At 40.4% G+C, this 16020-nt stretch overlaps 1 protein-coding gene across 2 annotated transcripts in view; it reads left to right on the top strand.

Annotated features, from left to right (window-relative positions):
- The first annotated feature begins 1209 nt into the window (after positions 1–1209).
- The window catches only part of trrap (transformation/transcription domain-associated protein), a 94658-nt gene continuing 79847 nt past the window's right edge, over positions 1210–16020 (top strand). For both annotated transcript variants that reach the window (XM_084741523.1, XM_084741522.1), the window contains exons 1-21: positions 1210–1414; positions 2734–2783; positions 3086–3196; positions 3405–3509; positions 3937–4020; positions 4508–4564; positions 4733–4858; positions 5432–5509; positions 5890–5978; positions 6591–6687; positions 7825–7963; positions 9433–9511; positions 10090–10324; positions 10650–10986; positions 11176–11273; positions 11397–11591; positions 11710–11901; positions 12002–12167; positions 12265–12521; positions 13038–13238; positions 14471–14622. In XM_084741523.1, coding sequence (XP_084597649.1) covers positions 1315–1414; positions 2734–2783; positions 3086–3196; positions 3405–3509; positions 3937–4020; positions 4508–4564; positions 4733–4858; positions 5432–5509; positions 5890–5978; positions 6591–6687; positions 7825–7963; positions 9433–9511; positions 10090–10324; positions 10650–10986; positions 11176–11273; positions 11397–11591; positions 11710–11901; positions 12002–12167; positions 12265–12521; positions 13038–13238; positions 14471–14622 — 2948 coding nt within the window. In that variant the 5' untranslated portion in view covers positions 1210–1314. The remainder of the gene's footprint in view (positions 1415–2733; positions 2784–3085; positions 3197–3404; positions 3510–3936; positions 4021–4507; positions 4565–4732; positions 4859–5431; positions 5510–5889; positions 5979–6590; positions 6688–7824; positions 7964–9432; positions 9512–10089; positions 10325–10649; positions 10987–11175; positions 11274–11396; positions 11592–11709; positions 11902–12001; positions 12168–12264; positions 12522–13037; positions 13239–14470; positions 14623–16020) is intronic.

Genomic DNA, 16020 nt, shown 5'->3' with positions numbered 1-16020 from the left:
TTTACACTGATCAGTAGACGTTTTATTCATTACTAATAAAGCCAAAGTTCAGAATGTATAGCCATTACCCAAACCAAAATTATAGTAGTATAACTCTTCCTCAAGCTCACAGGCCAGAATTATATACATGGAAAAGTTGTGATGGCAAAGTTGCCTATAGACTCCCTTGACTAAACTTTGTAGTTTAGTTGAAGTGGTAGTTTAAGTCTACAATTTAGTAAACATATTTAAAAATTCAAATGATATGTTGAAACGTTTTGCACATTCCACTTACAGTACACCTCTCCGAAAGGCTACGACAGCGAGCATGCGCACATAACAGCAAATGTACATCTCTACTCACAACCGCCACAACCAGAAGACCATCGAAAACGATGGTCTTATAGCCACTGGTTATCACTGTGTATCGTTCCGCTGGTACTAGAATAAAACGTTTTGACCAATAAAACTTATTTTCACAGGACTGAACACCGATTATATCGCTTCTCTGAACATATACTTGTCAATAAAACATTATGACACTGTATTAATACATTCATGAGGAAAGAGTGTTTTGCAATACGCGGAAGGATATCACACATCTTTACCGGCTGCTCTCCCAGCAGCACCGCGAGCGCGGCGGATACAGAGCGACGGTTTCCTGTCTCTGGTGCTGGTAAGTGCAAATGCTTCGCCTTTTATTATAAACGTTGGCGAAATATTTAGTGTTTCACACAATATCTTGTGTATAAGTACCTTTTGAACCGGTTCTCGTCAGAGAAAAGGTGCTTTCTTCTTGTGCCCTGTGTTTATTTAGTCTTAAAAAGAGTTAAACGGTATGGGATGCGCGAGCTCTTTCTTTCTTTGAGAGAGCTAGCTTATTAGCTAACGGTTGCTAATGTGCTCTACAAATTTAATAGTATATATGTCTCTTCTGGCTTTATTTTGCGCATCGGTACGCCTGCAGTCCCTCTTAATGATGCAATGGTTCCAATTTAGATGCCGAAAATCCCTTGTTTAATTCACTAATAGTATGTGAGTATACAAATTGTGCTAGGTGGCGCATATAGTGACGTCGTCACTGTGCGCCATCAAAGAGGCATGTTTATGTCTGTTACCTTTTTGTTTATTAAATAATGTAATTTCCCCGTGACAACGCTGATTTTTGCAAGGTTGTTGAACAATTAGAGCTTTCATTTCTGCATTTGGATTAACGACTCAGAATCTTTTTTTTCCCTCTCATTTCTGCAGCTTACATGAGATCACACTGAGTTCTGTGCAGACGGCTGTCTGTCCCCTTTCCCAACAGCAGCACTGTCTGTCCCAGCTGCCACCATGGCCTTTGTGCCCGCACCGAGCCCCACTGTGGTGGACCAGACCACACTTATGAAGAAGTACCTGCAGTTTGTGGCAGCACTCACAGACACAAACACACGTAAGTTCATGGACCTCAATGTGTTTTGCTAGACATGTGTATTTTAGGTAGGAGTTATGTCAGAGAAATGGAAGAAGACAGCCCCAAAATAATCCCCCAAATATTGAGCTGTTATTTAGTTGTATTTATAGTATGAAAATAATGGGCACATAAATCATTTGTTATTGTAAATTAGAGTCACTGGTTTTGTTTCCTTTATGCTAACGTTTGGTCTGGTGTCCTGCCATAGAGTTTGAGCAGTTGTTTAGATGCAGTATGAACTTGTGTATATAATAAATATTATTGAAACTGCTATATGGCCAAGTGCAATATCCTAATTGCAGAAGCTGTGATCTTTTTTGATGAAGGAAAAATGTTTAACTAAACACCATTATAATGAAGTGCTGTAGTGCAGCAGAGGTGTCCTGGCCTCCAAATCTTGTTCTAAGAAAACAAATTTGTTGGGTACAGACCCCAAATCAGATAATCATGATTTTAACTGTCTTTTATTCAGAGAAAATGAAAATTGTGATGTGAAATAAATAATTTCCATTAATCGTGAATCATATTGCTAGATAAATTTTTTACCCCTATCAAACTACTTTTTTTTTTTTAAAGATATTTTTTTGGGCTTTTTGCCTTTATTGATAGCGAAAGCTGAAGGTATGACAGGAAAGGGGGCTGAAGATAGAGGGGATGACACGCAGCAAATGAGCCGCAGGCAGGATTCGAACCGGTGGCCACTGCAGAGGACTAACAGCCTCAATGCATGGTGCGCACGCCCTACCGACTGAGCTATAGGGGCGTCCCTCTATCAAACTACATTTTAATCAAACATTTAAGTATTAGGCAATTGTTAAGAGGATTATTGAGAAGATGTTTGTATACTAAGAGTTAATGTAAGACTGAATGTAAATATTCCCATGGAGTCTTGTAATCTTTTTGTTTTGATTTCATCCGTTAAAGTTACAAATTCCAACAGCTCATTTCTCATATGAATGAATTAATGCACCCTGTTATTGCATTTACACATTTTCTGGTCAGTGTCAGCAAAATAAATGATGGTTTAGATGGGGCACCTGTGCTTAGCATGGGCGATATGATGAGAGCGATATGCTTTAGTCCAGTCAAAGGTACGTGTGTCTGGGAGAGTGTTTGTCCGTATGAGTGTGTTGAAGTGTGTGTGAGTTTTTAATGTACCTTTTGATCAGTCTGGACGCTGAAAGTAAAACTGATAAGATCTGAGTGTCCCTGCTGAGCACATGGAGATGGCCATGAAAAGTGGAGCTGTGTCATTAGCAAGTTTGATTAATGGTGACATTCTGTCCTTCAACTTCCAGCTGATGAAACTAAGCTGAAGATGATGCAGGAGGTCAGCGAGAACTTTGAGGTAAGTTTGATGAATGCTCTCAGTGTGTGATGGAGGGGATTCATTTTCTTTGTCACTGCTGATGGATTATGATGGATTTTTAAGAAGTTTTATAGATTCCCCAAAAGTTTAATTCTCTAAGGATTTTTTTGAGGTGTTGTAACTGAACCTTAGAAAGCACTGTATATTTTGATGCAGGGAAATAAGCCTCCAGCAACAACAAAAAAAAAAACTTGATAAAAGTTTGCACAGGACTGAAATATGACTGCAGGGTATACTGACTTACTACATCACATAAAATGTCCTGGGCTTGTTGATTTCAGAATGTGACATCCTCACCTCAGTACTCCACCTTCTTGGAACACATCATCCCTCGCTTCCTCACATTTCTTCAGGATGGAGAGGTGCAGTTCCTTCAAGAAAAACCTACACAGGTTTGTGACTAAAGACATGGGTTTGGGCTTCTTTCTACACTCACCAGTTTGAATCTGTTCATCAGTGTTCAACAACTCAAATTCTTACTGTATTTGTGTTCATGGCAACACATCCATTGAAATGAATGAGCATCTCTAGACTATATCAAATGGTCTAAGTACACACCAAGCTTGGTTGTAAGCTGTAAAATATTTTCCACTCTTTCAGCAATTGAGGAAATTGGTGCTGGAAATCATCCACCGTATCCCAACAAATGAACACCTTCGTCCACACACCAAGAATATCCTGTCTGTGATGTTCCGTTTCTTGGAGGTATGAGTCCTAATCTTTTAAAACCAATTGTTTGATGTATTATTTGTTTTTAATCCCTTGGATACTCAAAAATTATGTTGTGCGTATTTTTTTTTACCTTAGTAGTAGATCTTGCCTTATTTTCTAACAGCTAAAACATTTCCAAAGCTTTGTAAATACACATAAATGTCTGGGAAATTAATATTAACCACCCCCAAAACCTGCAAATTTTCTGTGGTAGTAATATTTTTGGGGGACGTTTTAGAAAAAATAAGTTGGGGTTCATTGCTGTGACATACATACATTGCTTAGGAAAACTGTAAAAATGGTTGATTTTTCAAGTCACTGTGAGGAGTTGGCAAAAGAAATATTAGTTATATATGAAGTTATTCCAGATACAGGGGCTAACATTTCCATTTCATGTTTTTTACTTTTGTTTTTTTCACAGATTGAAAGTGAGGAAAATGTGCTGATATGTCTTCGCATCATTATTGAGCTGCACAAACAATTCCGGCCTCCAATCTCTCAGGAGGTGAGAAGCTCAGGCTTATAGCTTGAAAATAAAATCTTAGTTAACTAGTTGTGGATTTTAATATACATCAGTCATTTTTCCCCCTGTCATTTTGCTCCTGTGATGATGAAAACAAACTTGCAGAGCAATATTTAATGGTCTAGTTCGTATTAAAGACAAAATCTTTTTTTTTATTCCAGTGATGCCAGAGATTTGATGATCATTAAACTGTGATTGCTAAGGACTAAAACCTAATTCCATATAGCATACATTGGCCATTAAAAAACAGTTAACATTGTTCATTGATTAAGACCTGAATGACAAACAATAGGGGCAGCACTACAGATGTAATACTTGTGAAGGCATAATTCTTCTATTTGACTTAAGTAGGCCTCAGAACTAAGATATTAAAGAATAATTGGTTTCCTCTCATTTTTTTATGAAGAAGAAAAGGAACATTTTCTTCAAGTTTTGGATTAACATGTTTTCCATAATCCTCTCTTTTCAGATTCATCACTTTCTGGACTTTGTGAAGCAGATTTACAAAGACCTTCCCAAAGTTGTTGTAAGTACAGCCTCCAAAGCAGGTGGCTTTGCTTTCACTGTTTGGTTCTTATACGATTGAGCTTTTAATGTAATTTCACAGTAACTTGCCATTGTCTTCTCTCTTCTCCTTTTATTTGTAACCATGTTTGTGTTTCCTTTAACTACTGTCTCTTTTGGCTCCCACCAGGCCAGGTACTTTGAGAATCCACAGGTGATAGCAGAAAACACAGTTCCCTCGCCAGAAATGGTCGGGATGATCACGTCGGTCTTGGTTAAGACTGCACCTGAGAGGGAAGACAGCGAAACACGAACTGTAAGCCAACCACCAGTTTGTAGGAGTTAATATAGTCACTACTCAGTCTCCATATGGCATACCTTTACAGTACTGTCTATAACCACTGGATGGTAGTAGAGCACCATATTGGCGCACTAACTGGAGAGACTATAAAACTGCCCTCTTTACTTACCCTCAGATAGAAAATACAAAAAAATGTACGTTAACCTCTCTCTCACTATAAATTTTCACACTCACTGAGACTTAGTCCTGCACTGCTAACCAGTTGCTTAAAGATTCTTTTCCTCAAAAATTAATTGTGGTCTTCGTTTTACATTTTTCATTCTGAAAACATAATCACACGGAGGGAAATAGTCTTACGAGTGAAACATTTTATAATGGCAAATGTGCAAAAACTGACAAGAATTCAACCCAGCAACCTTGTGGTTCCCAGTCCACTTGTCCTTTTGTTTACCAGATGCAGTGATGTGTCAGAATAACTTGATTGGATATGATTGTAGAGGTAGAGGGATGTGGCAAATGTCCAATATTTACATCATCCAGTTATTTCACTGATCCACATTATGCTTCTCACTTTGTTTCTGCCTCTAGCACACCATCATCCCACGGGGGTCCTTGTCTCTCAAGGTGCTAGCAGAGCTGCCCATCATAGTGGTGTTGATGTATCAGGTTAGTGACATGCTCTTGAACTTCTCTAAATATGTCATTTACACAGTAACCTTTGGTAATGTGGTTCAAGAAGAGGTGAAATTAGTTAAAATGTGTTATTTCCGCTTTTTTGTTAAGAATGGCAAAGGATTTAAATGCAAGGGGAAAAATAAAACAATGACAGCGAATTACAAAGTGTTGGGTTAAATATGTTTCTTTTTTAGGGATGGAGGTGAAGATGCCGTAGTTTTCAATGATTTTGACACCTAGCTGAATCTGCTAATTGGAAGTTTTAGCATATTTTGTCCTTCACTTCAGCTGTAACGGTGTGTGTGCGTGCGTGTGTTAAGATGAGGTTAGTTTTTCATTAACTGAGATTGTGTTTTGTTCTGTGCCCTCAGCTATATAAGCTGAACATTCACAATGTGGTGTCAGAGTTTGTGCCCCTGATCATGAACACCATCATGCTCCAGGTATCTCCGCAGGCCAGGTAAGATGGATCTATGTGTGTGTGTGTGTGTGTGTGTGTGTGTGTGTGTGTGTGTGTCTGCATGCTTATGTATGTGAGCTCTGCATGTGTATCACAGATTGGAGATTGACTGTGCTTTTAACACTTTTCATTTTCACCTCACAGCCTTTGAAATAAGTTTGGGCATGTTTAAGGGAATTGTTTTTTTTTCTCCCCCTCTTCCTCTGTCACACTTAGTTTGTTGATGGTGTTGCTTGGCACTTTGCCTGCCAAACCCAGAGTTAAAATCCGTTCGGGGCAGTTAGAATTGTAGAAATTGGCTTAGCAGGAGGTGAAACCTCTCAGGGTAGGAAGAGGGTTGTGTTAAGCATTCCGAACAGGGCGGAAATGGAGCAGAGTTAATTTAGAAAAAACACCTCAACAGTCTCTTGCAGGTATAGAGAAAGTTTCTTCCAGACGTGCAGTAGCAGCTGTGACACAAACAAACAAGTCACCCATGTAGAATTGAGTCCCATATGTAGACAGACAATTTCAACCTCTGTAATTGCAACTGACTGCAGGTATTCAACATCATTAATGTCTTTGATGGGGCTAAATGGCTTTTGTATGTAAATTGCGCTGTTTCATTTGCAGGCAACACAAGCTTTACAACAAGGAGCTGTATGCAGACTTCATTGCTGCACAGATCAAGACTCTGTCATTTCTTGCTTACATCATCCGAATCTACCAGGTACACCTGTTTGATGGCTTTGGTTGCATCAGTTTTCACTGTCAATGAAGAGGTTTAATAAATCATTTTTGCCTTAAAGGAATATAGTTGCCATTTATAGTTGAAGCCCTTCCATTTGCATCATGATCTGATTTTTCTCAACAGTATTTTGCAGTGTGTAATATACTGTACATACTTTTTGTTATCCTCCTGTCAAGCATAGCTTAATGCTACTACTTGGAAAAATCTGTGGAATATAAAGATGCTGATGTCGTAAATCAACTGTTGACATGTTTTCAAGGATTGCCTCCTGGATTTTATTTCTTTTTGTGGGTGTCAGGTAGGGCTGCACAGTATAGTGTAAAAATGACATTAGATTTGTATTATTTTGGTTGGTATTTTGATTGCAATATAATTCATGATTAGTGGGAACATTTTTGGATCACGATTTTCATTTTCACTGAAAAAAAAGATTAAAATCACAATGATAGGATTTTTTTTGGGGTCTGTACCAAACCAAAATGTTTTCTTAAATTGGGAGATAAAGATTTATAGGCTGGGTTATCTCTGCAGCACAACAGTACTCCAAATTGCAACTTCTGCTTTTAATCTTGCATTTGGACATATGGTGATTTTCAAAAATATTTTGATTAATTGGGCAGCTGTAGTGTCAGGTGATTGGCAGGAAGCAGAGTGTAACAATATGTGCTCAAACTGAACCTGGGAAGAATGAAGATAAAACAGACACTTTTAAAAATTAAATTAAAACTTTTTATTGACGTCTTTTTTTCACACTGAACAAGAAATAATGGCACAAATGGCTTCCTCTGAAGCTATCTCCCACAACACTAACTCTGTGCAGAATCAGAAACCATTTAAGACAATAAAAACTCAGACAATTGGTACAAACATCAAATAACACTGATAATACCATAAAAATAACTTAAAGCCCCTAGAAGAATTCTGTTAGTAGAGGATTTAGTTTACCATTGTTTGTACTGTTACAGACACCACACAAACTAAATTAAAAGATATTAACTACTCCAAACATTTGGCTTGTATTTGTATTGACGGGTGTATTTAATTATTTTAACTGAACGTAGGTTGCCTATGTGGAGTAATTTTAAAAATTAATTTTTAATATATTTGCCCTATCAGGACCTGGTAGGGAAGTACTCTCAGCAGATGGTAAAGGGCATGCTGCAGCTGCTATCCCACTGCCCCTCTGAGACGGCTCACCTCCGCAAGGAACTGCTCATTGCAGCCAAGCACATCCTCACAACTGACCTACGTAGCCGTATGTACACACACACACACACACACACACACACACACACACACACACACACACAAAGTCTATAAACTAGTGTGGAACAGTGAGAAGGCTGGGTGACATTTTTAGACTGGTTCATAATCCTTTTCATTCTTCTCCCCAGTAAAAGTTGAAGAAACTTTAAGACTAATTGACGTTTAATGTTTTCTTCCTGGTCAAAACATTAGCAGCCCAGTTTCTTGCCAAGTCACATTTCATTTTTCACATTTCACAGCTCTGAAATAACATTTTTATTAGCTGTCAAACTGTGGCTGTAGAACCTCATTTTGATTTGGTGACTGAGCGGTGAAAAGTAGGGCTGAATGAAACGGAATAAAAGCTCAACTGCCCATCAGTGAAATCACGAGATACAGATACCCATTTGGTGGATTTTTTTTCTGCATTATACTGTGAGTTACTTCTGCCTCTGTGGCTCAAACCATTTTCAGTGATTCATTTCATTTCACATTGTGGAGTTGCAGAAAACTGAGGAAACTATCTGACCACAGTTAGGTGTTTGATTGACAGTTATTCTACTACCGCCAATGCAGGGAAAGAAGCAGTGATAGTTATTATATTTAAAAAAACATTTATAACATTTCATGTACATTTATTATTCCCATGTGTACATGCTGCACACCAGAGGTTGTGTCAGACTTTAATACTTAATAATCCAACTTTATCCACCATTTTCATTTTTAATGATAACAACATAATAAACTTACAGATTGTGCATTTCTAAGGGCTTCCTCTTTTTTGGCTGCTTCAGTTAGGGGCTGCTGGCAGACCCTGCCGGACATACTTGATTCAGCGTAGACTTTTTTACACTGGATGCCCTTCCTCACCCTTCCTGATTAAATGTGGCAATGCATTAGCTTGTGCACCCCCACTGGCTGGAGAAACCAGTGTGCAATGTCTTGTCCAGGGACACTTCACCCTGTGAGGGGAGGCAGGGATCGAACTACCAACACTGTAGTCTGCAGACAAGCTGCTCTACTACCTGAGCTGTTTCATCCTCCACTACACTTGTGTATCAATCACATCATAATTATTGGGCTCATTGTTGACAACTTTCGCCAGATTTAGCAACTTTTCACAAGCTCATAGCACTTATTATTCTATAAAGTAAAAAAAAATGTTTTAAATAGAAATGTATGATATCTCGGTGATGACTTTGTGATTATTTGGCTAAGGATTTATCTGTCTTTTACATTATATCATGTGAAGTTATGTCTCCATTTATGTAACGAACATAACCACTTGTAGTAGCTCGTTCTTAGTGTTTTAATCTGTCAAAATGAAATGCCTCAGATTTTCTAATCATTTAAAATCAATTCAGTCGGTGACAGAAATATTCAATTAATACAACCTCTGCAGTACCTGTAAACGTCTTTTTCTGGGACACTCCTAACATTTTTGAATCATGCCCTGACAGATTTCTTAATGTGTTTCAGAGTTTATACCTTGTATGGACAAACTTTTTGATGAAGGTATCCTCATCGGTTCTGGTTACACTGCACGGGAGACACTTCGGTGAGTTTTGTGCCCCCCACCCCCCCCTCGTGGATGATTGCTCAGCCAGGTGTGTGTTAAGTGTCCTAGCATATTAATAAGGCAGTTCTCACTGTTGGCAGGATTTAGAGGGAAGCTGACTCCCAACACTGCAGCACAGATCGCACTGTCAAGTTGTCATGTACACACGCATCTCCAGAGGGCAGGCTGCCTGCACACCCTCCCTTAGGTCAATTTCAAAATCTTGTTGGCCCTCCTCAGATGCCAAGCTAGTTCACCTCATCCACAAAGTAGTTGTCATTTCACATTAGTTCGACATAGGAAACAAGGAGGTTGGCTGAGACCTGGCAGGACTTTCAGTGTCACTCATTAGTTCACCTTCTCTCTCTGTGTTTCTCCTTCACGGTTTCAGTTGCATCCCAAAGCTACTTTCCATATCTGACAAGCTTTTCATGACTGCTGATGACTACTTTTTCTGCCTTTTGGAAAATTGCTCTTCATTGGAGTGCAGTCTTTTCAATTATCACTGCTATAAGTCATGAAAGATCATTTTTATTCTGCTGCAGATGTCATAGTTGCATGTTTCTCTTTCTTTTCAGACCCTTGGCCTACAGCACATTAGCAGACCTGGTGCATCATGTTCGTCAGAACTTGCCCCTGACAGATTTATCCTTAGCTGTGCAGCTCTTTGCCAAGAACATTGATGACGAGTCGCTTCCCAGTAACATCCAGACAATGTCTTGCAAGCTGCTGCTCAACCTGGTAGACTGCATCCGCTCAAAGTCAGAGCAGGAGAATGGCAATGGGCGGGACATATTGATGAGGATGCTGGAGGTAGGCAGCCCAGAGCTTCAACAAATAGATGGCCAAGAATGATACACACACACGTATATCTACTCTGATTTGGTAATCGCAGGATACTTGGGTACTTATTTGATATGTATTGTGATTGTTAAGTATTGTGATTCTGCAAATATTATGATTCATTCCCACAGAGATGGGAACAAACCATCTGAAAGTCTGAGCACACATTTCATTTTATGTTAAGCATGTGAAGTAAAATTGAGCCAATAGCACAGACATTGATATATTTTTCATACACATTGATAAAGAAATATCATGTCACATCCTTTTCCCCTCTCTTTCTCCTCTAAATCAGGTGTTTGTCCTGAAGTTCCACACCATCGCACGCTACCAGCTTGTCTCCATCTTCAAAAAGTGCAAGCCCCAGTCAGAGATGGGCGTGGTTGACCCAGGGGCGTTACCTGGGGTACCGGCCACACCCACTCCCTCCACCACCCCTGCAATTCCTCCTCCTGCTCCTCCCACACCCATTGCTGCTCCACCTCAACCCCCAGCAACGCCATTTGACCGCCCTGGTGAGAAGGAAGACAAGCAGACGTTTCAGGTGTCGGACTGCCGAAGCTTAGTCAAGACATTGGTGTGCGGAGTGAAGACGATTACTTGGGGTATCACCTCTTGCAAGGCCCCTGGAGGTGAGAGGACATAGATCCATGTTCAATAATCATAATGGCATTAACGCACTTTGTTTAATAGGATCTAGCTATGTGTCCCACATATAGATACATCAATAGATCAGTGATTTTTGATTAAACTTAATTATATGCACAGTCTAAATTCCTGTTTTGTTTTGTTTTTTTCCTTTTTAAAAAATCTTTTTGCAGAGGCACAGTTCATTCCCAACAAGCAGCTTCAGCCAAAAGAGACACAAATCTACATCAAGCTGGTAAAATACGCCATGCAGGCCTTGGACATCTACCAGGTAACAAACAAACCCAAACAAATAAGCATATGGCAATAAGATATGGCTTTGATATATAAAATGCTTTAAATCCAACAACAGCTCAGCAACAGCAACAGCTCAACTCATGTTTTTCCTGACCAGGTACAGGTTGCCAATAACCAGCAGACGTACATCAGGGTGGCCAACTGTCAGACTGTACGCATGAAGGAGGAGAAAGAGGTTCTGGAGCACTTTGCTGGGGTCTTCACCATGATGAACCCCCTCACATTCAAGGAGATTTTTCAGACAACTGTGCCATACATGGTAGAGAGGATCTCCAAGAACTACGCACTGCAGGTAAGTGCCGCCTCTCATATCTAACCAGAGGTTTGCCAGTACAGAACATATTAAGGTCTTCAGTTTTAAATCATCAGTTTTGCTCAAATTCAGTTTATTATTTTCTTTTGTCTCCCAGATTGTGGCCAATTCTTTCCTGGCCAACCTGTCAACATCTGCACTATTTGCCACCATCCTAGTGGAGTATCTTCTTGAGAGACTGCCAGAGATGGGCTCTAATGTTGAGCTCTCAAACCTTTACCTCAAGCTCTTCAAACTAGTCTTTGGATCAGTGTCACTATTTGCTGCTGAGAATGAGCAGATGCTCAAGGTAAGTGGGTGTCCTTGTGTGTTTTTTTTTTGTGTGAGGTTAGTGTTTTTTTCCTTGTCTTTGGCACTCTTCACTAATGCGATGATCCCCAATTCCTCAGCCTCACCTCCACAAGATAGTGAACAGCTCCATGGAGCTTGCCCAATCAGCAAAGGAACCCTACAACTATTTCCTGCTCCTTCGGGCTCTCTTCCGCTCCATTGGTGGGGGCAGCCATGACCTTCTCTACCAGGAGTTCCTACCCCTTCTACCAAACCTGCTGCAAGGTAAAGCCTCACACACCATCATGAGGTGTAAAGAGGTATACACCCCCAATACTTTCTTCTCGCTTAATTTCCAATCTCCCCTTTTCATGCTGTTTAGGTCTGAACATGCTGCAGAGTGGCCTTCACAAGCAGCACATGAAGGATCTATTTGTGGAGTTATGTTTGACAGTGCCAGTGCGTCTGAGCTCCCTCCTGCCCTACTTACCTATGCTAATGGATCCGCTGGTGTCTGCTCTCAATGGCTCTCAGACTCTGGTCAGCCAGGGCCTTCGTACCCTGGAGCTGTGTGTGGACAACCTACAGCCTGACTTCCTCTATGACCACATTCAGCCTGTCAGGGCAGAGCTCATGCAGGTGGGAGGTTGTTCTCATCATTGTGACCAGTAATTGCACTGCCCAATCCAATTCATCTGCTTGGCAGATCATAAAAGTAACTTGTTCATAGCTGTTCAGTAGATCATCATCTCAATGTCAGTCAGCATATCTGCCCTCTGGTGGTCAGCAGTGGACATGGCAATATCTGCAAACAAAACACTGAACCAGGATCTCTTACGCACCTCTTCATCACAATACTGGTTTACTGTTGCCAAATGAATAGATCTAACTACAATTTGACTATTACAGAAATGCAGTAAACATATGGTAGCTAGTATGCAATTAAGTGAAACTATTGAACATTTTGTTGAACAATTGTCATATTACTATTGATGAAGTGTCTATTGTCACTCCCTATCATTATTGTTATTTTTCCCAGACCTAATCAAAATGTGTTAACAGATTAGTGATTATTTCCTGTATGAGAATTTAACTGTGTCACTTCCGATCAACGTCAAAGCTCATAATTTCCCTCCTTCTCTTCCTGTGCTGCAGGCGTTGTGGCGTACCCTCCGTAACCCGGCTGAGAGCATCTCCCATGTAGCCTACAGGGTGTTGGGTAAATTTGGTGGCAGCAACAGGAAGATGCTGAAGGAGTCTCAGAGGTTGCATTATGTGGTGACGGAGGTCCAGGGACCTAGCATCAAGTCCGAATTCACTGACTGCAAGGCGTCCATACAGCTACCCATGGAGAAAGTAAGACCATGCCGTTATTATTGGTAGCGCATGCTTACATGATGTTCTCCACTTTTAGTTGCCGAACTCTTAAGAGGAAAGTTTTTGGATGATTTCACTCAGTACGAAGACAATTTCTCTTCCTTTTATCCCTTTGTATTTCAGGTTTAGAAAGAGAATTAAACGTAAAAGAACTTGATATTCCTCATTATTGTGCCCCACTGAGAGCCATATATCCTTGTCAGGGGTTGTGTGTGTGAGAGGGAGAGAATGAGTGAGGAGATGTGTGTGTCCTCCAGGTAATTAAATTCATCTCCTGTTTCTCCTCCTCATCCCAAGTCAGTAATCATCAATCTAGTGTGGGCCACCATGACGGCATTATTTACTCTCACTAATGGCTGCGCCTTCTTTCTGGCTATCCGTCTGTGTGTTTGCCATCATCATGGGCACAGGCAGACTCACACACAGTCTCTCACACACTATCTCATGCTGCACACCCACATACAGAGGCTGAAGGCATGAATCTCTAGCAGGCTTGCGATACAGCCATACAGTTAGTTGGCATGTCTGGAGTGCTGTAAGGTAGATGGAGAGATCGAATAACATTGATCTGAATAAGTTGAATCTCTTCAGGTAGAGCATCGTGTAAAAACACTCACATGAGATATGAGCTGCACATCTCTGAATTTCTTCATTTACCTTTCAAGTTTTTTACCTATTGAATTTATTTTTTACTGGCCACTTCAGACATATTATCCAGTAAGGCTGTACTCTGTACAAGACTCCAGTAGAAAACCGTGTTTTCTCAGAAGTTTATTCAAAGTCTTCTTCTTTTTGGCTTCAATTTTATATCTAAGAACGAATAATAGCATACTTGTCAGAGTCTCAGTCTGACATCCTAATATAGTGATGGGTCTACAATTCAATTCTGCTGCCCTCATCTCTCCACTTATTCTTCCTCTATTCTTGCACCCTTTTCGTCTTCCCCCTCTGTTCTGAGTGGCATTAATTAGTTCATTTTCTCCCTTTTTAAGTGCCTGGCTGCTGTGGGTTGTCAGCCCATAATGTAGCAATCATAATGACCTTTGCTCGGCCAGATGGTGCCCTGTGTTACTTCCTGCAGATGAATCACATATATACTTGTATATTGCAATTAAATTCCCATATTATTTGCAACATAGGAACGTGTCATTTTTGGAATGTAAAATGTTTAAGATTTTTAAGTAAAATTTGTCTGGTATATTCCTTACAAGGCGATAGAAACAGCTTTAGACTGTCTGAAGAGTGCCAACACGGAGCCGTACTACAGACGACAGGCCTGGGAGGTCATTAAGTGTTTCCTGGTGGCCATGACCAGTTTGGATGACAACAAGCACGCTCTCTACCAGCTTCTCTCTCATCCCAAGTAAGTAAACATTCTGGGTTTGATTTGGCCTGTGGCATATGTATGTAATTATTGAGTATAACCACAAATTTAGTAGATGATACAAATGCCACTATTCTCAATACCTTATTCGAAAAAGCAATAAAATTAGCCATTGTTATTTATCTTTGCCACCTGAAGTTAAAACTCCTCAGACCTTCTAGGATAAAAGACTGAGCAGGATTTATCTATAAGTGTGACATAAATCACTTTCAGGGCAGCAGGTTGTAAATAGGGAGGTAATGGAGTGCAAAAGTGTTTTCTGCTGCTGAACTTTGAACATAATTGGAGCAGTAGTTTTAAATTTACTGACAGAGTGACAGACCATTATTCCAAAAATATTTATCTAAAATGCTAATGCTAATGTCGATGATGGATGACATAAGGGCTAACAGTATTTTTCATTGTTGATTAATCTGTCCAGTATTTTCTCAATGAATTGATTAGTTGTTTGATCTACAAAATGTCAGAAAATAGTGAAAAATTTCTGTCATTGTTTTCCAAAGCCCAAGATTATGCCCTCAAATGTCTTCTTTTGTCCACAACCCAAAGATACTCAGTTTACTTTCAAAGAGGAGAATATTCACATTTGAGGAGTTGGAATCATAGAATTTTGAATTCATTTCTTAAAAATCTACCTGTCACATGATGCATCAGTTCTCCTAACAGCCCTAACAGCCACCATAGGTTGCTGCTCAAGTCTACACAAATGGCAGGAGGTGATAAAATATGTTTGCTGTTCATTCTACAAACAGCAAGGTCTCTGATCAATCATCCTCCCTGTTTAACCTTTACATGCCTCAACTTGACCTTGACCTCTACCCTGCCCACTGCTTTCCACACCAGCTCTGTGTATATCCCCTCCCCCCATTACCTCCAGCCCTGTCCCAACACCTGCTGACATGCCCTCCTTTCTCTCACGTCACGTCTTCGCCACACTCCCCATTGCACACTGCCTCATCAATTCCATCTTGAGAGCGCGACTTGCTAATTACACACTCTCAGCCCCCACCCACCAGCCTCTGACAGGCTTCACTGCAAGGCGGAGACACATATATGAACAGACAAACAGGAAGGGGGGTTGGTTGTCGGGTGGGTTAGTCACATTACCATCATTGATCCCCGGGCAGGGGCTAATTGACTTTCCTCTGTCTGTTTACGCTACACCATGCCCCTTACACTCTCCTGTCATTATGCACTAATACTCTCATGTGCATGAATACGTCTGTGTGCACATTTCTGCAGGGATAATGAAGTGTGTCAGTTATGATCGGGGGCCTGCACCTGCCGCCTCCTCTTGTCAGATGTCTCGATTTGTCTTGAAAGATTTTGTCTCCTTTTTTCTGTCTGTTTCTCCCGTCATCTTCCTCACACCATCTC

The sequence above is a fragment of the Lutjanus erythropterus genome, chromosome 17 (assembly GCF_056507025.1).
Source record: "Lutjanus erythropterus isolate fLutEry1 chromosome 17, fLutEry1.hap2, whole genome shotgun sequence".
NCBI lineage: Eukaryota > Metazoa > Chordata > Actinopteri > Lutjaniformes > Lutjanidae > Lutjanus > Lutjanus erythropterus.
Note: the sequence above shows the minus strand (reverse complement) of the source record. Positions and strands in the feature narration are given on the sequence as shown.